Genomic DNA, 24598 nt, shown 5'->3' with positions numbered 1-24598 from the left:
TGTAAGTTTCCCACTGCTGGGCTAAGGCCTCCTCTCTTTTTTGAGGAGAAGCTGCTGCACTGCTCCACCACGCTGCTCCAATGGGGGTTTATTATAATTTATTAATATTGCTTTATTTTATTTTTAATGTATGCGAAAGTACCTAATCACGCTTTAGTGTGGATATAGTTTGAGCCCCAGGGAAGAACGTAGATGAGTTTTTATCGCGGAATTCATGGTGAAAGTTTGTATGGGGAATCGATCATTTCTTAAGTAAGGAATAAATAACTCATTATAATTTAGCTTTTTGTTAACATAAATAATATTTGTGCAATTTTTGACCAATCACTTGATTTAAATTATTTCACAAAAGTAATAGGTATGGAGTTAGTTTAAGCAACAAGTAAGGACATAGGCTACATTATTAAATTCACCCCTCAAGGGGGTTGGTAACGTGTGGAAAATGATTAGCTAAATTGATTTAAAATTATTACTCAGTTCATATGACCATAAGACCGTCTCCCAGTTTAATAAATATTAATATGACATATCTCCTGTATGAGGAGGCAATTAATATAACGACACGTATTTTTTTTTATGAAATATGTTGGCGGACGAGCATATGCGATACCTGATGTTAAGCAGTCACCACCGCTCATAATGTCTACGGCGCTGTAAGAAATATTAACCATTCCTTACATCGCCAATGCGCCACCAACCTTCTGAACTAAGATGCTATGAACCTTGTTCCAGTAGTTAACAAATTAATAGAAAAGTTCACTTATTATAATACGTAAAATTATTATTATAATTCTCGGTAACATTATAACGTACAAATGTTATACTAAATTTAAACTATCGTAACTTTAAGGTTATATTGAAGGACTGCATTACATGCCCAGTGATGATAAGTACGTTTCTATCAAGCTTAGGAATCCGAATCATTACCCTGTCCAAAAAAAAATTGCCGCGTGTCGTGTTTCATTCGTGCATTATAATCGCCAGTTGGTCCCAGCGCGCGTCGATATTCCCGCGTTTTCTTGGCTCAAAGAATTAACTCGAATTAAAAAAAAAAATGGTGCGTTGATTGTTTGTATTTTTTAAGGTTTTTTCAATTTTATTTAAATTAAATAATTATACTATTATTATATTTTATCTGTATTTTTGAGGTATCTTTTATCCGTGTTTATTAATCTTATTTTACGTCATTGCAGAATAATCAACTGGACGATGAACAAATAACAAGTAAGTCCTGTAATTATTATATTTATTATGTCATTATTATAAAAACGTTTTTTTAAGTCTTTTTTTATATGTGATAAACGAATTTTTTTTTTTTTTAATTTTTATTGAGATAAAGGGAACAAAACTCAACTACATTGTTTATTTAAAATTCAAAAGAGTAATTAAATTAATGAAATTCATAACCACATTTTTCACACTATACAAATGAACGAATTGAATAAATTTACGAAAGTGTCCGTTATTCACTCGCTCCAGCGGGCATAAATTAGATTAAAAATACATTTTAACCTTTAATGCCTTTCTTCAACGTAATTAAATTATTTTTATGTTTTTATTTAAAGAGTATATGCAAGCCAATTTTAAAAATCGTTTTTTACTTAATTTATTAAAGTTGAATTTTGAGTTGTAAAATGCTGTAAGGTTTTATTAAAACCTTGTAAGCGTTCTTCTGAATTTCCACCCATATGGGTAGCACCTGGTATTAATTTCAAAATATAATCTAATCAATTAAAAGAATAATCATTACAAGTAGCTTAGAAATCGCAAAATTATCGAGTTACATACACACAAAAAAAACGAATCCACCAGTTTTCATCCCTTTCTTATAGTATAGGGGATCTAAGACTTTAATATAAATCTTTTCTTTAAATTTAAATCACCTATTTAATTAGATTTTTTTAAATTAAATATCGTCTTCGAAATTGCTTGACAATCGATGTAGCTATCGACGAACATACAGTTAAAAATACTTCAAATTGGTAATATTACTTTGAAGTCGGCTAAAAATAATTTTATAAAATATCCATCCATCCCATTCCGTGTGAATATTGTCTAATATATTAGATTTCACGAAAATCTGTCAAATTCGAGTGACTAAGTAACAAATATCAAGATTCGGAAACATTTTTATTTGAGTAGAGTCTCTTTAAATGTTGTGTGAATTTTATTATTTGACACGACTTGTACTCCAATATTTCAGAATAAAGTGTATACCGATTGACATGGTGATATGTTAAGCTGCAAGTGTTAAACCATTGAGCCGAGATGGCCCAGTGGTTAGAACGCGTGCATCTTAACCGATGATTTCGGGTTCAAACCCTGGCAGGCACCACTGAAATTTCATGTGCTTAATTTGTGTTTATAATTCATCTCGTGCTCGGCGGTGAAGGAAAACATCGTGAGGAAACCTGCATGTGTCTAATTTCAACGAAATTCTGCCACATGTGTATTCCGCCAACCCGCATTGGAGCAGCGTGGTGGAATATGCTCCAAACCTTCTCCTCAAAGGGAGAGGAGGCCTTTATCCCAGCAATGGGACATTTACGGGCTGCTAATGCTAAGTGTTAAACTGGTGGCAAGGCTGACAATATAAAAGTCTTCTCCATACAAAAATACCTAGGTATACATGCCACTTTCATGGCATTTAGTCAAACGAAGTCAATTTTTTTTTTATTATTATATTGATAGGCGGACGAGCCTGCTTATATTAAATATACACCACCGTAGACATTGGCGCTGTAAAAATGTTAACCATTCCTGACATCGCCAATGCGTCACCAACCTTGGAATCTAAGATGTTATGTCTCTTGAGCCTGTTACGCTCATTCCCCCTTCAAACCAGAACACAACTATACTAAATATTGCTGTATGGAAGTAGAGTATCTGATGAGTGGGTTACTACCCACACCCTATTCAAGCGGGCTCGAACCTTAACACCGAGTATATTAATTCTATTTTATATTAATTCAATTATAATATTATAAATTTATGCATATTAATTTAATTTTCAACATATATATTTGTTTATTTTAATATACAAGAATTCGTATAATATACAGATATCAAAGTTTAAGTTTGGAATATTTTAGTAGCTGACATAAAGGGATTCGAGTGTTAAATCTGAAGTCATATAATAATAATCATTAATTCGAATGAAATATCATAAAACCATATAGTAGGTTATGTTATAAGGTCATTCTAGTATTGCGGTGAATTACTAGAAAACCAAATTTGTTGCTATTATTTGTAAAGGTACCGAATTTTCGATTTCGAATGAAATAAATTGCAAGGCAAACCCTTATAATAAATATCTTACAACATTATCGTACTATGCTGCCTTATAATAAAAAAAAAACACTATTCGTATTGATTACGGATAGTTGAATTGACTAAGTGGCGTTTACAATTTTTAATTAAAATCATGATCAGTCAGTCATTTTCGTACTTTTACTCTACTGTTCGTTATTCGTAGTCATTTGGGCGCCAATTCTACTAACAAATTATAAGTTTATCGCAATCGAAGCGAAACGTAATCGTTCATCCGTTTTCCTATTTTACGAACGAACGTGCTGAGTTTCTTTCGCCGGTTCTTCTCAGGTCAGGGTGTTTTATTTTTCCGAACCGGTGGTAGTGTTTTACTTGACAATCAATAAGAAAGTGTAATACTTCTATATTGAATAAAGGAATTTGAGTTTGAGTTTGAACAGATCAATGCAATTGCGGTTCAGTCGAAATTTTATCGAAATATAATCGTAATAATATTGTAACCGACATAAATAAGTGGAATTGGTCCTCAGTTACGATTGATCGGAGTTGTAAGGAATAGTCGAATTTAAAAAGTTTATTAAGACTAAGTTAATTATTTAATCTTATTGATATTCATTAAAAGAATACTTAAAAAATGTGCCTGGATTTAGGCTCGGGCTCCATCACTGACTGATTGAACACTAACTGTAAATGCATTGTAAATCTGTTTATAATAAAAAAAAAGCAACTATGCGAGTTTCTTGCCGTTTCTTCTCGCTGGAGGATGCTTGACGAAACGGTGGTAGTGTTTAAATGTTGACGATTCAAAAACGCTTCATTGTGAAGTTTACTTGAATAAAATGCCTTTTATTTGGATCGGAATAGAATAGAGAATTCATTATTACCGTTATAAGTTAGTAGAATTGGCCCTCTGTTTCTAGCTTAGCGTAGCTTTTGAATAACGCCTCGTAGACAATTCTACCAATAGATTCGGTTTTTCGTATGCAAATACACGACTGCGGGCTTAGATAAATGCTTTCAATTCGAATCGAAGCAGTTTCTATTATTTTTCCCTTTTTCAACCAATAATCATGTAGCATAATTTTCTTTACATTTTCGTAATTTTTATAAACATATTCGTCAATAGATATAAAAACTTATTTTGCTTGTTGTCAGTATTCTTGTGACGTCATTAAAAAAAACTCTACTACCGTGATGTTATACAGAGACTCAAAAGACAATTTGCTGGTATTCTGAAATCATTATGCTTCGTTTATATACTCGCCGGATATTACTGAGTATATTATTCGGGTGTAATATGGTGGTACTCCCCGCGAATATTCGTCCGTATGCGGTGTCGATTTTTTGACGCGAATCAAATTATTACTCGTGTGCAATCGTGCGCGGTGCATATTCTCGTGAACTTTGTCATTTTTATTTATTTGTGATGTATTGGACGAACATAAAAAAAAAAAAAACACCAATTATCTTTGTTGAACAATTATGAAAGTGACAATTACAAAATTAAAGCATAAAAAGTAATTTAGTCGATACTTATTAATAATTTATAAAATTTTAGAAGCAAATCGCTCGTTTTCATGTCTTTTCTTCGAGATTTCTTTTTTTTTTTCGAGAATTATTCGCTGATGATTTAAATGCGACGTTAAGGGGTTAGCCACTAAAGTTAGCAGTGTGCCTCAATAGTGCCACTCTTAACTTTAGTATAGGTACGTTTTCAAAGTTTGATTGTTAAACCACAGAGCATTTTATGTCTATGTTCACAAACTATTGAGAATGTAACAAATTATGGCAGAATGTATATGTTAATTAATTAATTTCATTTGGCAATTGCCAATCCAATGGTAAATTACGGCTCATATACATTGGCACTGTAAGAAATATTAACCATTCCTTACAATGTCAATTTGTCAACAAACTTTAGGACTCAGAGTTTGTGCTCACTTACTCTTCAAATCGGAACACGACAATACAAAGTATTACTATAAGTATTTGAAACGGGATATTTACCATGTACTTTATTTTTATCTGGTGGAGCTCGATATTTCGACATTAACTACGAATGTCTTGTTCACGAGACTCGAGGGAAGAGAAGTCCACCAGAGACTCCACCAGAAGCCCACCAGGCACTTATAGTAATAAAAATAACCATGTTAATTTAAAATACAAAGTATTTCTGTAGCGATATAACATATGATGAGGATATCTAACCAGACAGCTTTGTCAAAAAGTCCTATCACCAAGTACTATCATACTTTAAGATAGGATGATATATGATTATTTTAAAATAATAGTTGATATATCACTTTATTATAGTTAGATAGTCTAAGTATAAAAAGCGATGGGGTGTCTCACATGCGCGTGTCATTAAAAGAAATTGAAGGGATCAAACTTTGAATAGAACTCAATCCGAATATTGAGTCAGAAATTTCGCTTTCACGTTTATTCTGAATAACTTGTCAGTTCGTATGAAGCGTCGACGTGATGCCGTTTATCCGGCGATATAGAAAAAGTTACCAGTGCTATAAAAGTCAATTCGAAATATTGGAGTTTACGGAATACGCTTTATGGAAATCGAAAACTTTATCTGCGCGTTCGATTTATAAGATACTTTTTCAATTATAAAAATCATTTATTTTTAGAATATATAGGTTGATAATAATTAGATATAAAAAATACAAAATATACTTTATTCAAGTAGGCTTTTACAAGCACTTTTGAATCGTCATTAAACAAAATATATTAAGTGAAGCTACCACCGGTTCGCAATGTAGATTCTGCCGAGGAGAACCGACAAGAAACTCAGTCGTTACTCTTTTTTCAACATTTAAAAATACAGTCATGTTAGTTTACAATTATATATATATGTAATATATCCTGCTTGGAAGTCAACAAGTATTAACCTCGCGCTTTTTTGTCATCTGAATAATCTTCTATTGAACGATATGCCTTCTTTACCAAAGTATTTTTTACAAATAACTTGAATTTAAGAAACGGCAAAGCTAAATATATCTGCAGAATTTTATTATAGGTTACCCCAAGAAAGATTTATTGATTTCGGGGAGTCGGAAACTTGGCGTTATAAGCTTATCCTTACTTATTGTGCACATACAATGATTATCACTGATTTTGTCAAAGTGATCAATGCTACTGTGAATACACATAATATTGTAGTAATACATTGTGACGAAATAGATTATTAACTTTAAATAGTTTCTACCCGAGACTTACCCGCGTGTGAAGGGGTTCAGGTATTATTTTTTTATGATATAGGTAGGCGGAACATTAGGCCACCTGATGATTAGTGGTCACTAATGTCCATAAACATTGACTCTGTAGGAAATATTAACCATTCCTTACATCACAACAATGAGCCAACAAACTTAGGAGCTAAGTTATGTCCTTTTTGCCTGCAGTTACACTAGCTTACTCAAGTTTCAAACTAGAACACAACGATATTAAATATTACCAATTGGCGGTAGAATATCCACCCTATGACCATTTCTCCGCCGCTGATCCAAGTTTAAAAAAATTCATGGTGATGGTAGTCAAATATTTAAAAGCGTAACAAGGTAATAAACACAAAAATAAAGTCAGTTTTCTATTTTTAATTTAAATAAAGATTCAATTTCATAAAGTTCTCATTATGACTCGTCACGTTCTTGGATCTCCAAAATCGGTGCTATGTAGAAGAATGTCTGCGTGTTCATATGTATTTTTATTTATATACGTGTAAATATATATGAGGTGGTGGTGGTGGTGGTGGTGTGTGTGGTGTATATATTTATGCATGTGTGCTTATGAATACAGTCGTATGCTAAATCCGGAGTTATACGAACATTTAATCTTCCCATGTCTTTAGAATTCATACTCCGCTGTAGCCTAAAGAATTTCTCAAAGGTGACTTTAGGAACTAAACCTCGTTTAGCTTGATGAGTTTCGCACATTTCTTTAAAAAAAAAAAAAACAAGCTTTGCCGTGGTATTATTTTTCCTTAATTCAATGTAGCTCGACCTACTCAAATTCGACTTACGGTCCCGCTGCGCGTAATTTCAGGGTATTACTTCCGACTCAGTTTGAGATCGAATTATAATATCCAATACTTATTCACGATGCGTAATTTTATCGGGAAGTTGGAGTTTCAAAGAGAAAGTGGTCTTTTAATGAATAACTTGAAAATTGTGTACTTTACAGACAGTAAATGCTTCATTGTTGGGCTAGGACGAGACAACGCTTTAGTACGAGCTGGTGAAAGCCCCTATGTATCCAATATATGCGGAGACTTTAATCCAACATTTGTCGGCTTTTATTCAGTGAGATTAATTATAAATTTAGTCTGAGATTGACCCCAAAATATTCGTTAAGAAATTACGCCCTACCGAGGCTTCTCAGGTCAAATATTTAGACAGAAGAATAACAATAATAATGAACAATTATTAGGTATATTATTTATAACCAATTCAGTCAAATGGCCGTCATTGGTCACCGTCGGTCTCAGCTAAAGCATTTGTGGTAATCTATTTGCTTTTTGAATGTAGCCTAATACATATATTTAATTATTTTATTTTTTGGCAGTGTTGCGACGCGCCTTCAGCATGTTTGATTCGAGCAAGCAAGGTCGCATTGAGAAAGAAAAAGTTCGAACAATTTTGAACACGATGGTCCACAGCTTCGATGATAACGATTTGGATCAGATGCTGGACAATGAAGATGTAGATGGTATGTTAATAAATTTATTCTAAAAGTCCATTCCTTTTTTAAAATGGTTTCATTTTTTTTTTGTTAAAATTTTATTTTGTAACTAATCAACCATTATGTGCTCAATAGTATGTAAGCAATATTTTTTTTTTTTTTTTTATTTATGTAAGTGCTTATTTTATTAAAGGAATTGTAGATAATTCTTTTCTGCATATTATATTAATAATTCAATAAGACTTTTTATACTTCAATATTCTAAATCCCTAAAACGATATAGTTAGAAAGAACGTTACTTGTGAGATGACGTCCGACAGGGAAGTATGGAAGAAAAAGACATGCTGCTCCGACCCCAAGTAAAATTGGGATAAGGGCAGGAGGATGATAATGATTCTAAATCCCTGTCTGAGTTAAATATTTACGTATTTAGGAAAATATTTCGTCGACTTACCTTAAAAACGATTTCAAAACGATATCTCGATCCTTGGAAACTAAATACAGCTGTGAGAAGGAATGTCATAAAAATCGTAACACAGTCAAGAGATGTACCAATATAAAACAGTAACGCTATTCCGGTGCGGCCAATATAACACTCGACGCTCGATTCGATCGTAAACCGTTGTAAACGACTTACGATGATACGCTATTTTTATTCTTGTATCATTTAGTAGTTATAATTATTGAAGCTATTGTCGCCTGTCAACATACGTTGCTTACTATTTTTTGAAACAATGTTCTTTTAAGCGGCTTACAATAGAGTGTAATGGCAGAAATCGTCACGTAACGAAAAACGTTATGGATACTCGATCTCTTCTCTCTCTTTCTCTTTCTCTCTGTCTCTTTCTGTTGCATACAGTTGAATATATTGTTATTTAAACTATTTTTTTATTGGTTCAATTCATATGAGGTTTTTAATAACATTTTCTTTTTTGTCATTAAAGTATTCTTAAAAGTTGTTAATTCATTTTATTTTGTCTGTTACATTACATTACATTAGCAGCCTGTAAATTTCCCACTGCTGGGCTAAGGCCGCCTCACCCTTTGGGGAGAAGTTTTAGAGCATATTCCAACACGCTGCTCCAATACGGGTTGGTGGAATACACATGTGGCAGAATTTCATTGAAATTAGACACATGCAGGTTTCCTCACGATGTTTTCCTTCACCGCCGAGCACGAGATGAATTATAAACACAATTTGTCTGTTATTTAATAAATAATATAATAAATCGCAAGCGACTTGGGTCCAACTGGTTGTCCAATGACACAACTCCTTTTATGTGAATATCTATTAGTTTGAGGGTAATACCGACTCTGTATGCCGTGACAGCAAATGTCATGTCATATTATTTTGCCATTATGATCATGCTCCTCAATTCTCTATTAAGATCCCTTTAATTATTCTAACAGTAACCATGGTAATGTTTACAGACACTGGTAGTGTAAGAAGTAAAAATTACTTTACATCATCAAATTCTATACAAATTATTGGTATTTTATAATCGAGATCGACATCGAAGTCGAGGTTATTCACAGAATATCCCCGCACATCTAACCGTTGAACGCTTTTACGACTTTCAAGTAGTTATTCACGTTGAATAAAATGTCTCTCGTCATCAGATAGACATGATAATTTCACCAATGATATATTTATTATATTACTAAGTACTGTAACTTGAGTATAGTTATCATAAATTTATTTTTAATTTGGGGTATATTATAATGGGTCAGATTTTTTAATGTCTAGATAAAGACATTTATTTTGTTTTATATTCATATAGTGTATCACAATTTTGTATGCGTGTGTGTTCTTGAACGTTCGATTAATCTTTTAAAGATTTCTTAATCTTTTATATGACGACTTACATACTGTTAAACTGATATACTTTCATGGCATCGTACTAATTACTAGTGAAATACATCTTTTTTTAGTTAAAGTATCAACTTAAGCAATATAAACGCAGTTTAGGTATGAATTAAACAGAAAAAAAACACTTCGAATAGTGAAAAATTCAAAGTAAATATGCGCGTGTAAATAACAAAGAGGTTTTATCAGAATGCATAAATTAAATAATATAACTTATAAACAAAATGAGGTATAACGGCGCAAGAGCGGACGCTATAGTCATTTTCCTGCGCGTCACGAGTCGACTCATTAATCCTCCCGTTCGCGGTAACAGGCCGGTAGTTACGAGTTGGGCTCGGCTTCCTAATATGATATTATTCTAAAATAATATCATGGCAATTAAATTTGAAGCTACAATTCGCTTGATGGGTCAATTCTTTTTTTATTTTTCTTTCAAATGTTCCTCAGAAGTGTTGTCCATGCGTCTGGTGTATCTTTTAATTATTTCTGGATTGCTAGTTTACACCTACATACATAATGGTCACAATTTCTGACTCCAAACATTTTACATCATTGTTAATAAATTAATCACAATGGTGCTTATTAGGGTAATTTACTCAGCCATGTAGATTACGTGTAACAAAAGCAACATCCTGTATAGCACTTCGTCCCCTTAACGACCCTTAAAAGACACTTAGGGTCGAGGGAACTAAAGACTGATACAACTAAAGGGATTCATATAATGTCTTGTTGGGGATTTATGTTCGCGATTATTTTCAACAAAATTAGTAATTTTGTCCGTTGTCAATCCGTGTTCTATGTTACCTAGTCGAATATGTATTAAGTCGTAATAGGAAAAATATTATATATACGAAGTCAATGTTCAAAGATTATCATTTATCATGTACGTATCGATTATATAAGAAATATTATTATTTCTTAATTTTAGGGATTTTATTTAAACTCCTGGTATGTAACATATCGTTTGATATAGAAGTCATGTAGATTATCGTCACAAAGCAACATGCTTAGTACGATTACGTGATTCGATTTTGTATTTGCAATTCCAAACAATAGTATTTATTATGCTAACGGTACCCGAATACGTTTCAAATCGGCCCGATCTGTTGGTCAGCATATGCATGACCTGTAACTGACCCGACCTGAATCTATTGAGACTTCATATGCTATATTTTTACATTTAACAATTGTCTAACCGTAAATAAAAATATCAATAATTGCTCTGATAATTTGTATGAAAAGCCCGGTTTCTGAATCGCGCTAGCGTTTGGTTCTCTTAAATATATATGTATAGCGTCTCGACTGTAAAAATATAATGATGACATTTTTGGGACTATTTCAAACCAAACTACAGAAGTGGTTTTTTGTATCGTGAGTGTACGAAAATCAGTTTTACATGGATGTAAAAACGTACTTGAAATTTTAAAAATCTATTCCGGACTTAAGACACAATTCCATATTTGAATTTGGTATAAAACCATGTTATTTTACATTTTATTATACTTTAAGCTATAGTCAAAAACGGATCCAGGTGGATTCAAATCAAACGAAAAATACGGTAGTTTTAGAAATTCTTTTGAAATTTTATACCATTTCATCGAATATGCTAACGGTACTTGAATTAATGGCCGCATTTAAAATCGCTCCGATCCGATAGTAGGTTGCCGGTTCCAACGCTTGCGTATTGCATACTAAGGGTCTTAAATGTCCTCCTATCTATTTTTTTAAGTACATTTATGTAAATAGTTTGAGATCGTATCATTGAAATTTCAGGTATTTTATTAGAATTCGAAATTTATATATTTTAAGATGGTATCAAATGTAAAAGGTTTAAATGATTCACGAAGAACGATAGAGTGGTTTTAGTCTAGGCGGGTAGAGCTAGTTCGGTTCAAATCTGGGCGTAATTCGTTGATTTCTCCTATTATTTATTAGATTATGAAAAAGATAAGTTCAGTAAGATATATTAACGGGATATTACATATTTGATTTTACTTACTAAATAATTTTCAATTGATGGAAAATAAAAATAATTCACGTCCGTCCCGACTACGTTCGGATGAAATAAGATTTATATTCACTTTCCGTTCGCAGCGCCACCTACCGGGTGATATAGATAAAATTCACAGCACAAAACAAAATCGAAATCGGTCCAACCGCTTCGGAATCAGTTACATACACACGTACATTAGATCTAAATATCTATATATATATATATCGGAGCGTGGTTACTTTGGTTGTTGATTTGGATAATAGTGTTGTTACTCGTAAAGTGTTAATTAGTTGACTTTATAAAAAATTTAAAGTGAAATTTAAAAAAAAATTGATGTGATATAAAAAATAGCGCAATTATTAATGAAATCAGTCGTAGAGCCGAGAAAGTCCCAATATAGTATAATGAACTAATATTCATGGTTTAAAAATGTTGTCATGAAAAATTGCGTAAATTAGTGATGAAACGAAACGTCGTCCAGCTCAGCACGACGACAAAACAACTACTCAACATCAAATATAATCCCCGGCTAAACTTCTCTAATGTTCAAGTTTTGGTGACGTATTCACTAAATTCCATATTATACTTGGTGTTTAGTTGTTAGCTGAAAACTTGAATAGATTGTACGTAGTTTCTGTAACGTCTGACAAAGTGGCACATATTAATAATTTATTATCTTAATAACTATACTATACTACATACAGATATATAAAAAATCATAGTATGTATTAAATAACGAACACCGTGAAATAAATTAACAATGTTCAGGAAAATATAAATGACAAGATATAAAAATGTTATTCAAATCACGTGTCAATTAAAACAATTACAAAAAAATAAGTTTGGATCATATTATAAATAACCGTAAAATCAAAGGTTATGAGGAAAGAAAAGAGAGGGGAAGATAGCCTGGAGGAGCGTAACCCTTTAAGCTCTTTACTGGACGATTTGTGTCGATCACTCTATTGTACATACAGCCACGTAAAAGAAGTTTGTTCCAAAAACATTAAATTTTTACATTAGCAGCCTGTTTTTTTTCATTTTATAATTGAAAGATTATACAATGAAAAAAAAAAACTGAACAAAAATAATTGAAATATAAAAGTGTAGGTATGTGAATCTTAATTTATTAGAGCTACTATTCACAGCAAGAGCCGAGATGGCCCAGTGGTTAGAACGCGTGCATCTTAACCGATGATTCCGGGTTCAAACCCAGGCAGGCAGAATTCATCTCGTGCTCGGCGGTGAAGGAAAACATCGTGAGGAAACCTGCATTGGAGCAGCGTGGTGGAATATGCTCCAAACCTTCTCCTCAAAGGGAGAGGAGGCCTTTAGCCCGGCAGTGGGAAAATTTACAGGCTGCTAATGCTAATGCTATTCACAGAGATCTGATGAAAAGTTGTTAATGTATATTAACGAAATACGACATAAACAAATATTGAGATAATAACACTATATTATTTAACCAATAATATCGGATACGTCGCAACGACGTGTGCGTGAGAATTATTTATCGGCAATACGACTGTTAATATAAAATCATACAAATTTGCACCTTTGTGTAATCATTACACAATAGTTACAATAATTTGTTTGAAAAAATAACAAACTGCTATCATTTTCAGGTTCAGGGAAGCTGAACTTCGACTCGTTCGTTCGAGTCGCGACACACTTCCTCGACGAAGACGACGAGGCTTTGCAGAAGGAACTTAAAGAAGCTTTTAGACTTTATGACAAAGAAGGTAAACTAACACAAATAAAGGAAAAAATAATAATACGTGAAGTAAAAACTTTTTGATCCCTTTTTATTATTATGCGAATGAATGGGTATGAAGTTTGACAAGTTAAAATTGATATGGAACAAGAGGGGAGGGTGGTTAATATGCTTATACAATATGTATTACAAACATATTAAATAAATTAAAAAAAATACGTGTGCGTCTTGGTGATAACGTAAACTGTCCGAAATACGGCTAGCGGTGTGGGTTAGAGTGAGAGAGGATGAGCCTATCGACCGTATGCGAAACAGAAAGGAAAGCTAAGCAGACTGGCGCCGTAACGCGTTACGTAACGAAGCGGATCACCTTCTCATTAGAAATAATCACTTCAAAAATATTTCACGCACTACGATGCGTCTAACACACACATAAATATAAATACATAATGGCCAATGGCAACACACGTCATGTCAACGTTGAAAATCAATGACATTTTTTGACATTTTTGTTTTTTATTGTAATAATGACAATGTACTGTCGAGTTGAGTCTAATTTTTGAATCAATGTATATTATATTTTTGTTAGTAATTAATGACGGTCGAATTTCGACCAATGATTGACCAATAGTTAAACTAAACAGGCTTACATTGACTTAAATCTCGTTATACGGTCTACTTTTAGTCATCTTAAGTTTTTTTTTTTAATTTGTTTGGTCCGTATTTCCAGAGATAAGGTCTAAGCTACCTTACATACGACCTAAAGCAATACATTTTAGTTCTTTAAGATAACTCTAACTACAGTTGCTAAATTAAACTCATGTTAAAACAACGTTGAATATATTTAGTCGACAGAAATGAACCAAATATTAATAAATAAATATTGGACAACATCACATACATTACTCTGATCCCAATGTAAGTAGCTAAAGCACTTGTGTTATGGAAATCAGAAGTAAAGACGGTACCACAGACACCCAGACCCAAGACAACATAGAAAACTAATGAACTTTTTCTACATCGACTCGGCCGGGAATCGAACCCGGGACCTCATAGTGGCGTACCCATGAAAACCGGTGTACACACTACTCGACCACGGAGGTCGTCGAAATATAATATATGAGGATATTGTAGTTATTCGCGTAACATAGTACATATATAACTTATAACAAAGAGACAAAATACAATGTACCCTTATGGTAAACGTTTCTCATGACTTGGATATCCATTTAAATTGAAAACGGAAGTGTGACAAGTGTTACTTGCCGATATTTTTCGGAAAATGTACATCCCGAACGGGTTTTAGCTTACTATTGAATTTAATACTGTAAAAAGATACAATAATAATATAAACATTGTTGTTAATTAACACAGCTAAAGTTGCACAAATTATTCGTTTGGTGAATAACAGTCCATTATATGATGAACTGGTGCACGAGTAGAAGAACGCACTTATGGCATTTCACTGTTGGAAAAGTGTAACCACTGGGCTTAGTGCAACCTTTTGTTGCACTAAACCCAGTGGTTTAGTGCATCAAAAGGTTGCAACAAAAACCCAAACTTTATTTCGAAGTTTATTTTTATGTCACATAGGTAGGCGGACTGGCAAATAGGCCAGCTGATAGACAATCATCACTGCCTATAAATATCAGTACTATAAGAAATATTAAACTTTCCTCATATCACCAATGCACCACCAAGATTAAGAACTAAGACGTCATGAGCCTTGTGCCTGTAGTTACACTGGCGTCATCCTTCAAACCGGAACCACCACACTTACCACCATTTACTAGATATTCTACCGCCAAACAACAGTACTCAGTATTGTTATGTTTCAGTTTGTAGGATGAGTGAGCCAGTGTAACTACATAACATCTTAGTTCCCAAGGCAGATGAAGCATTGGTGATGTAAGGCATGTTCAATATTTCTAACAGTGCTAATGTCCATGGGCGGTGGTGACCACTTACCATCAGGTGGCCCATATGTTCGCCCGCTAAGCTGTATCATAAACAAAAGAAAGGAAAAGGAATATCATGAAAAGAAAACGCAATCGCACGCAAGGAACGCAACAACACTATTGCTGTTTGGCGGTAGATTATAATGAATAGCACGGCTACCAGGAAAATAATTGAATTCAAAGGTGCTTATCAATCAATCATGATTTGATTCTAGTTTCATTAAAACGGCGAAAATTTATGTTACCCGCACACCGACTTTTTTAAGTGATATCGTTTACAATTCATCTCATGCTCCTCGAGGGAAAACATCGTGAGGAAAACCCAAATGTGTCGGAAGAAATTTCAAAACATGTACATCGTACGTTCAAACCTCAAGGGAGCGACAAAATAAGTTTGGCATTTCTTTACGACTGCGGTAAAACAAGGGAAGGTTAAGATTTTATAAATCTGTGTATGAACATGTGTATGTTCATATGTTTCTTTGTATTTATCCTTTCCTCGCGAAACCTGTTCTCTACGTTAGATTAAATAATCCTTAATAAAATAAAATGAACATTTTTTTTTTTTTTACTGAATCTTTACGCACACTAAGTATTAGTAGCTTTGTATTCATATGCGGTATATAGTTTCTATGTTGCTAACATATTTTCAGAAATGAGGTATCGCGCTTCAGTCAGTTGGTTGAAAGCTACGTGTTATGTTATGTCATGAACATAAGAATAGAAAAGAAATGAAATATCGTATTCAACAGATTTCTATAACGTGTAATTTGTTATTAATAATATTTTATGTATAATTAATGATAATAATAAAAATAAATAGTTTTTTATTAATAAGCTGTGACAAAAAAAAAACGTGGAGCTACATCATGTACATACATATATCAAACGTTGGAACGAAGAGTACTACTGAGTTTCTTGCCGGTTCTTCAGGGTAGAATCTACATTCAGAACCGGTAGTAGATTTACTAAATATAGTTCTGTAAAATGACTGATGATGATTTCAAAGTGCTTGCAAAAGTCTAATTAATAAAGGTATATTTCGTGGTTACCATGCAGTAAATACTAAATAGCTGTTAATTTTATATGCCTGCGTAGTCATGTTTGAATTGTTTAAGGTTATGATTATTAAAGATCTTAATTATTGTAAATAATATAACCGATTGGATAAAAATTGATGGAAAACAATAACTAATTTAATTCAATTTAAATTTCTAATCTTCAATAAAACATCTGCAAAAAAGCGAATCTATCATAATTGTCCGTGATTCGGTTCAATCGATGTCCTGGACGCGTGCCAACTTTATCGATACCGATGAAATTTCAAAAACAATTGTATTATCGAAACTATTTAGGAACAATGTGACTTATATCGATGACGCTGATGCAATTCGATTTTTAAATTAACCGTTAAATTAGTTTTGTAAATATCTGTGCACAGACGTGTTACGGTTAAAAATTCAAACATGATAATTTCTAACTAAAACGCAACTAAACCGTAATTTCAAAACCAAAACCAATTTGAAATATAATCTATTTATTTATTTAAAAAATATCGCACATTTCAGGGTTAATAAAGTACTTGTGATTTAACTTTTCATCAAAACAATACACGCAGATCTATACTACGAATAACCTCCACTGGTGGGTCTAGACACATTCAAATTTGCGTTAGGGTTACGTATACATTTTAGGTGAACTAAGAAAATTAAGGCACGAAAATATGGCATGGAAATTCGTATGTTGAATATGGAAATTTATGTTTATGTTTCGACTAAAATTGTGTAATTATTTTTTACGTTTTTTTTTTAAATTCTTTTTTTTTGTAAATTGTAATCTATATCTACACTTCTATATTTTTATCTGTACTAATATTATAAAGATGTAAAATTTGTTTGTTTGTATGTAGGGGGTGTATTATTATAGGGGTTACCCCCTAAATCAATGAACTAAATCTAAAAATGTTTTTACTGATAGAAAGCTACCTTATTCCTGAGTGCTATAGGGTGTATACATTATATTTATATCATATATTTTTTTTTATTAATTAATTGCACCCGTGCAAAGTTGGGGCGGATTGCTAGTGTTTTATAAATTAATATTACGCGTATATGCTGTCAGTATTGAAAGTTATTATCGATAAGGGGCTTATTATTAATATGTTACCAAATTAATTAAATATTCATATTTAGAACCACAATGTGGTCTCAATCTCTTAAGTGTATAATTACTCTGTTACATAACATAAAATTAAACATCAAGCGAACAGTTTTACCAATTTACAAAATTTTATAGTCACTTAAATATATTTATACCGAAGAATGTACACAATAAATTAAACGTATTTTCCGTCAATGAATATTTAAGTAAGATTTTTTTACGAAAAAATTCAAGAAAAGTTTTATCATTTTACGATCAAATATTAAGATAATCCTTTGAATCTTTATCTTTACTTAGTATAAAACAAAGTCGCTTTCTCTGTCCCTATGTCCCTTTGTATGTTTAAATCTTTAAAACTATGCAACGGATTTTGATGCGGTTTTTTTAAATAGATAGAGTGATTCGAGAGGAAGGTTTTTGTATATAAAACACAGACAATATAGTTAAATAACACTGATAATTTTAAAAGTTTCTAATGTGATGTCGTAAATTTATACATTTTTTGCGCTTACATTGTAAACGCTGGCTGAACCCTACAAGATAGATCAAAATAATGTACTTCAGTATTGTACACCTTAAAACGGTCTTCAAAAAAGTCCGCGATGGTATATGTCTATCTCTTAGCGATTACCCACATTGCACCCGTGCGAAGCCGGGGCGGGTCGCTAGTAAATAATAATGTAAAAAAAAAACTAAAATAATTATTTCATTATTTTCAATCAACTCGTCTGAATATATTTTACAATTAATTATTCATTGTATTGAATTGAAAATTATTTATAATGTTTTCGTTTAACGGTTAATTGTGAAGTAAATATTATAAATTACGGATTGCGCTTGTGATTAATGGGTCGTCTCGATATCGAGTGAATTCAATTACAACACTATGTTACGATCACTTTATAAAATAATTCATTGTCGTTTCAGTACAGCGTTGGCGGTGTTTTAAAATTACCGAACTATTAGTGCTGATTAGTTTGTTCTAACTACGGATTATTTTTATACTGTTATTACATAAGCGTGAACTAAAAGTCGCTTATGTTTTGTTCTCATTATTATAACTTTTAATTTTATTAAATTTATACTTTTTTCCTTTGATATGTCTTGGTAGACTGTCAAAGATAATAACGCGTTTTTGGAACTAAGTTATTTGACGCGGCTTTTAGTAAAGTGAACTAGCAGAAACCTTCACGTAATGAAAGCGTTACGTCTGCCCCAGGCGACCTTTTCCTATATTTCTCTTTCTTCTATATACGGTTCCATACAAGATTACTTTAAGACACTTTTTGTTATTGTTTTTATATAAATGTTATACCACTTTAACATTTATGCGCAGTTACTCGTCAACACGAGTATACATAATTACGCTCTTTTCTTTCACACTCGAAACCAGATGTGACGGTAAATCCAACACAAAATTCAAAAACAAGAATTTTTCGATGCCTTCAAAATTACAAATCTGTAAAAATTTAAAATTCTAGCTTCAAGTACGTTTTACGTTTAAGTAATTTTAATCTTTTAACAGAAATTTCATTTTTATTGGATTGACCGTCTACCCAGTTTCAGCCTAGAATTCCGGATCTGTAGCTTTGTTAGTTAAAAACTTGACCAATGATTTCGTTAAAATCGTTACGTCTATAATTAATATAAAATTAGTATATGCGTTTTCGTGTAAATTTTTATGAAATATATTAATTTTAAAGGCTTTATTTTTGGACAGAAGTTATTTTACTCGGGTTACAGTAGAATGAACTGGCAGCAATCGTAGCAGACAGCTACCTCTTTCTCTTATCTCGTATTCTCTTAAACGGTTTAATATTTTAAACTTATTTTTGTCATTGTTTTAATTCAAATGTGATTTTAAATTTAAATTTTATTCCTTGTCATTTATTTATTCTCACGCGTTTTTAATTTATTTAATTATGTATGTTATTTAATACATAATACGTAAAGTACTTCATTCAAACCGGGTGTCTAACGAAACAATTTTTTTTTTATTTTAAAATCGTCGAACAAATTATTTCACAGTTGGAATGATTTGAAATTTCACGCGATTGTAACAGACAGAAAAGTCTGTTGATTTGGTTTGCTTTAATTCAGTGCCAGATTTATACCTGACGGATAGAATTGTTCGCGAGAACGCAAATTATTTTGTTGCTGATATATTTATTGTTTTGGAAAATTTATATTTTGAATAGCACTTAACGCATTAAGCGCTTAGCCGATAAGAAAATTGCTTCAGACGTTATGCCGATGGAGATATTGTATTTGTTTACGTATTGATTGAAACAGCTGGTTAATATCAGGAGAAAATTTAAATAAATGTGAAGTGAAGAGAAATATCTGTACAGATATATCTCAGTAGTATTCCTCACATTCGGAAGCTTCACGATATTTTCATTCACGAAGAACGGAAACACTAAATTTTTAACCTGATATTTTATTAAGTCGAGATCGGCTACTGAGTCAGAACACGTAAATCTCAACCAAAGACGAGAAATTAATTTTTCATATGATAAATTAAAATGCCTAACTCAGTTCGCGATGACCTCCGTGGTCGAGTAGTGTGTACACCGGTTTTCATGGGTACGCCACTCCAAGGTCCCGGGTTCGATTCCCGGTCAGGTCGATGTAGAAAAAGTTCATTAGTTTTCTATGTTGTCTTGGGTCTGGGTGTTTGTAGTACCGTCGTTACATCTGATTTTCCATAACACAAGTGCATCCCGCTGCTTATATATTACATAAATCTTATCGTGCTCTGAAAACGTAAACATCGTTTGAAGGATGTTCAGGGGTGTTCAGCTGCGAGTTTTTTGTCTACTATTCAGTACTGAAGTTTACTGGTGGAATATGGTAGAATAGAAATTTTTTTGCTCAAAAAATTAGACCAAAAGTCTTAGACCAACTTTGCCAAATTTACAGACTTTTTTTTTGTATTGTTTTGATTCAATATTTGTCTATTAATCTGATATAAAATTATGTATCCAAAACTTATTTATAAATAATAAACACAAGTGTAAATATATACATTACTGTATTCTCATTGGTAGAATTCATATTCCAATTTTGATTTAACATTCAGATTCAAAAGAGCTTAAATTCAGTGTCTACTTGAATAAAGTGTAATTTGGTTTATTTCAATTCCAGGCAACGGTTACATCCCGACTTCAAGTCTAAGGGAGATACTCGCTGCATTAGACGACCAGCTGACGCCGGACCAACTCAACGAAATGATTGCGGAAATAGATACCGACGCTTCGGGAACTGTTGATTTTGATGGTACGCATCTTTGTTCGTTTAAATTTCTTGGATAAGATTCGAGATAACTGAAAAAGTAATTTAATTAACAATAAATTAATTTGTATAATCAGTCTTGTAGTATATCGAGTAATTGCCTTATTTGTATACTCGTTAGCTTATGCGACAGCTAGATTTGTTTATATTTAATTTAATTCAATAAGTACTTTATTCGGGAATATTTTCGCCATTTTCTAATTTAAATAAAGCTCCGTTTACACAGTGAATATTACAAGAAAAAACAGTGAAGTTACTGTTTTAATCTTTGTAAACGGTTTTTCCTTAATCTAATGTCCACCCGTGTAATGTAGCCATAATTATAGAACATATTTCGCGGGTCACGACCTACTTCTGGCTGACGACTAGTGACATTTTAATTTAAGCTTTCGTTGACTAACAAAACACCAATGAACAAATTTAATTAATCTGTCTCTGAAAATTTTGATTCGACTTTGTACAGAGCTATTTTTGAACAATGTTTTATTTTAAATTAATTTTGATACAAATATACAAGAAGATCTTTATATAATTATATTAAAAATAGAATCACACTTATATGTAAGTAAGTACCACGACAATATTCTACTAGAAGCCAATTTTAATTTGCAATACAAAAACTAAATTGAATTAAATGTGATTGCGTTTATATTATTAAAGAGCACAAATTTGATTTAACTTTGTTCTTGATGATTGATTTTCTACTATATATCATAATCCTCCAGGCCTTATCCCAATTTTACTTGGGGCGGCGCATCATGTCTTTTTCTTCCATACTTCCGTGTCGGACATCATCTCACCAGTAACATTCTTTCTAACCATATCATCGTTTCTTTTTAGTTACCGTTTTTTTTTTTTATATGTTAGTTTAGTTAATCGTTGACTACCTACTATATATATAAAAGCGAAATACCACTCACTGATTAATCACGAAATCTCAGAAACATATAACACATACAAGCTTGAAATTTGGCAAGTAGGTTCCTTATAGGGTGTAGATATCCGGATTTTACAAAACTTCACCCCTAAGGGAGTAAAACGGTTTGGAAGTTTGTGTTTTATTAATTTCGCGCGGGTAATTCCGCAAATTCAGCTAGTAGTATTATACAATTAATTTATCTATCATATAGTTATAGTATTTGTTAACATTATCGTGTCTGTTTGCATTTATAACTGATACTCTTGATAGAACATTTCAAGATACAATTCGAGTACAACGTACAATGTATGACATTAATAGTAACGCAAAATAATACTTAAAAGAGTATCTCGTGTCTTATTCTACCAAATAATAGAGTTCTATGTCAAATATAAAAAATAAGATTAAATGTTTACCCCGATTGACTAACAAATATACGAACTTTATTATCGTAGTAAATTGATTTTGCATATTTTAAAGTAGAATTTATTGTATTTAATTATATTTTTTTTTTCAGAATTTATGGAGATGATGACTGGGGACTAGTAGGTATATCTGTTGTGAGTTCCTAAGGCGTGGATATACGTTGGGAATTTTCATTATCAAAAAAACCTAAAAATATAAAATCGTTTAAATCTTTTATACATATTTTTCATCGTTTCCCAAATTTTTAAAAACATTACAAAATAATAAAAAGAAATAAGCTAAGTTTACCTTCTCTTTACGTAACATTCGCTTAATGCTTCTTAAGCCATCTATCACAGGTATATTTTCTTTTTTAGTATATTGAATATGACAACACCAAGGTGACCTTCGACTTGTTTTTGCAATATAATTTATATAATACTTTGTAATTAATTATTGTAATTGATGCGATATATAATCGCTCAATCGCCTAAAAAATCAGTGCGGGGCAGTGCTTAACAGACTTGTGAAACTTTCACCGCAAACACAGGGCACAGGGCACACATCTGCGCGGGGCATATTAATTCCAATCGGTAACACCCAAACGAATAAACTTAACGACGTATATCTACCGATTAATATATTTATACCCGTAAAATCGTGTTCTAGTCAATCTAAATAATTAATGTAATTTAATATCAATAAATATCATGGAATAAAATTGATAATACATTTTTATTTAATTAAAATGAAGGAATCAATCATTTCAAGAATGTGTTTTTCATTTATAACCTTTTCACACTCAGCGTGTATAAAAAGTAAGTTGACCAAATTGAAGATAAAAACAATTAAAATAACGGTTAAGAAGAAGTTTCAATAAAAGGTAAGTATTTGAATTTCGAAAATGGGAATGTTTATTCTTTTTTATTTATTCAACGGTTATTTCGAGCTTCAAAACAAGGTCTTGTAAAAAGCGGCTGTTCTTCGAACTTCTGTGTTCTGGTTTGAAAAAAAGTGAGCCAGTGTACAAAAACTAATATCATAATTATCTATGAGCAGTCAACAAAAATCGGTAATAATAATTTTTTTTTTTCATAAATCTTTTAATATTTTTCGTTATCTAAATACGAATTACGGTGACTTGCTACAACTTACGATTGCGGTGTGTTTCGAGATTGTTTTTTACAAAATATAATATAATTTTACAAAATAGCTCTACAGGAATTAGTTACAAGTTTTCATTTAAATTATTATTGAATCGACGTATACTTGCGTTTTTGGAATATCATTCATTGACTTGTAATTATTGTTTCAGTTTAATGTTTTGATAAGATTATTATTGTGTCATACAAGATCATTAAAATATAGAAGTACCCTATTACTTTCATCTACGGATATGTATTAAATGACAAAAAAGTATTTCGTATCTCTCTACAATATGGACGTTTCTATCTCATTTGTATATCAATGTTTTATTACTTCTAACTTAGCTCTTTGTTGAATGAATATTTGCTGTGAACGTAACACTTTCGCGATCACTGAAATGAATTTCATACATTATATGATTTATGCAGTAGCTATTTTTTATTTGCAATCGTATATACATATTTACACCCGCAATTTAGTTTTGTTATAAATTTAAATATAGAATTAATAATTTAAGAAATACTTATGCAATCGGAAAGCTCGATCATTATTCGAGGCACTTTAATTTTATTATTATTTGTAAAAAAAAAAAAAACCATATTTGGCATAAATGAGATTAAAATTCGAACATATTCGAATTAAAAAAAAAATTATATATGTACCTACTCTGGATTGATTGGTGCAAATTATTATCAATATAATTCATAATAAAAAGACAAAATAATAAATCGTATATAATATCAATGAACAAAGAATAACTCGATTAAAGTATTCTGTCGAAACCAATCCCTTTATAAATAAACACGTCGAGAAGAAATTGCAAGTAATTTCGAAGTCGACCGTCTGCGCAGACATTGAAAGATGGAAGTTCTTACTTTGAGGCTCGAAGGGAATATATAGGTTTGTAGGTCACAGGACATTGTTATCACGACTATTCAGATTCAGCTGTGTCTGAGATAAATACAAACACATTAAATTAATTCTGCTCTGCACTTTAGATTTCTGTATGAACATGGATTAAAAAAAAAAGCAACACGTAATAATATTAACGGAAGCAATATAGTGCTTTTTTATTATATTCTAAAAAAAACAACCCTGAAAATAATTTAAGTTGGCAGTTATTTCTAAATCACAGACAAATACTTCAATTTTGTTTAGACGTGTAAATAATATACGAAGATCA

The 24598-nt window shown here is 31.9% G+C and overlaps 2 protein-coding genes across 2 annotated transcripts in view; one reads left to right on the top strand and one right to left on the bottom strand.

The window, feature by feature from the left end:
• The window catches only part of LOC125068124 (calmodulin-A-like), a 67732-nt gene that overhangs the window by 33076 nt on the left and 10058 nt on the right, over positions 1 to 24598 (bottom strand). The window lies entirely within an intron of this gene.
• Positions 987 to 22974, top strand: LOC125068126 (troponin C-like). The gene is made up of 6 exons (XM_047677143.1): positions 987 to 1057; positions 1194 to 1224; positions 7843 to 7986; positions 13445 to 13561; positions 20799 to 20930; positions 22382 to 22974. The coding sequence occupies exons 1-6, from the start codon at positions 1055 to 1057 to the stop codon at positions 22408 to 22410; spliced, it is 456 nt and encodes a 151-aa protein (XP_047533099.1). The 5' UTR covers positions 987 to 1054; the 3' UTR covers positions 22411 to 22974.

This window comes from Vanessa atalanta, chromosome 13 (assembly GCF_905147765.1).
Source record: "Vanessa atalanta chromosome 13, ilVanAtal1.2, whole genome shotgun sequence".
Lineage (NCBI taxonomy): Eukaryota > Metazoa > Arthropoda > Insecta > Lepidoptera > Nymphalidae > Vanessa > Vanessa atalanta.
Note: the sequence above shows the minus strand (reverse complement) of the source record. Positions and strands in the feature narration are given on the sequence as shown.

Excerpts from the sequence above, each read along its gene's own strand:
- LOC125068126 (XM_047677143.1), top strand. Across the intron at positions 7,987-13,444 it reads GGACAATGAAGATGTAGATG|GTTCAGGGAAGCTGAACTTC; the intron begins GTATGTTAATAA and ends TATCATTTTCAG. Across the intron at positions 20,931-22,381 it reads GGGAACTGTTGATTTTGATG|AATTTATGGAGATGATGACT; the intron begins GTACGCATCTTT and ends TTTTTTTTTCAG.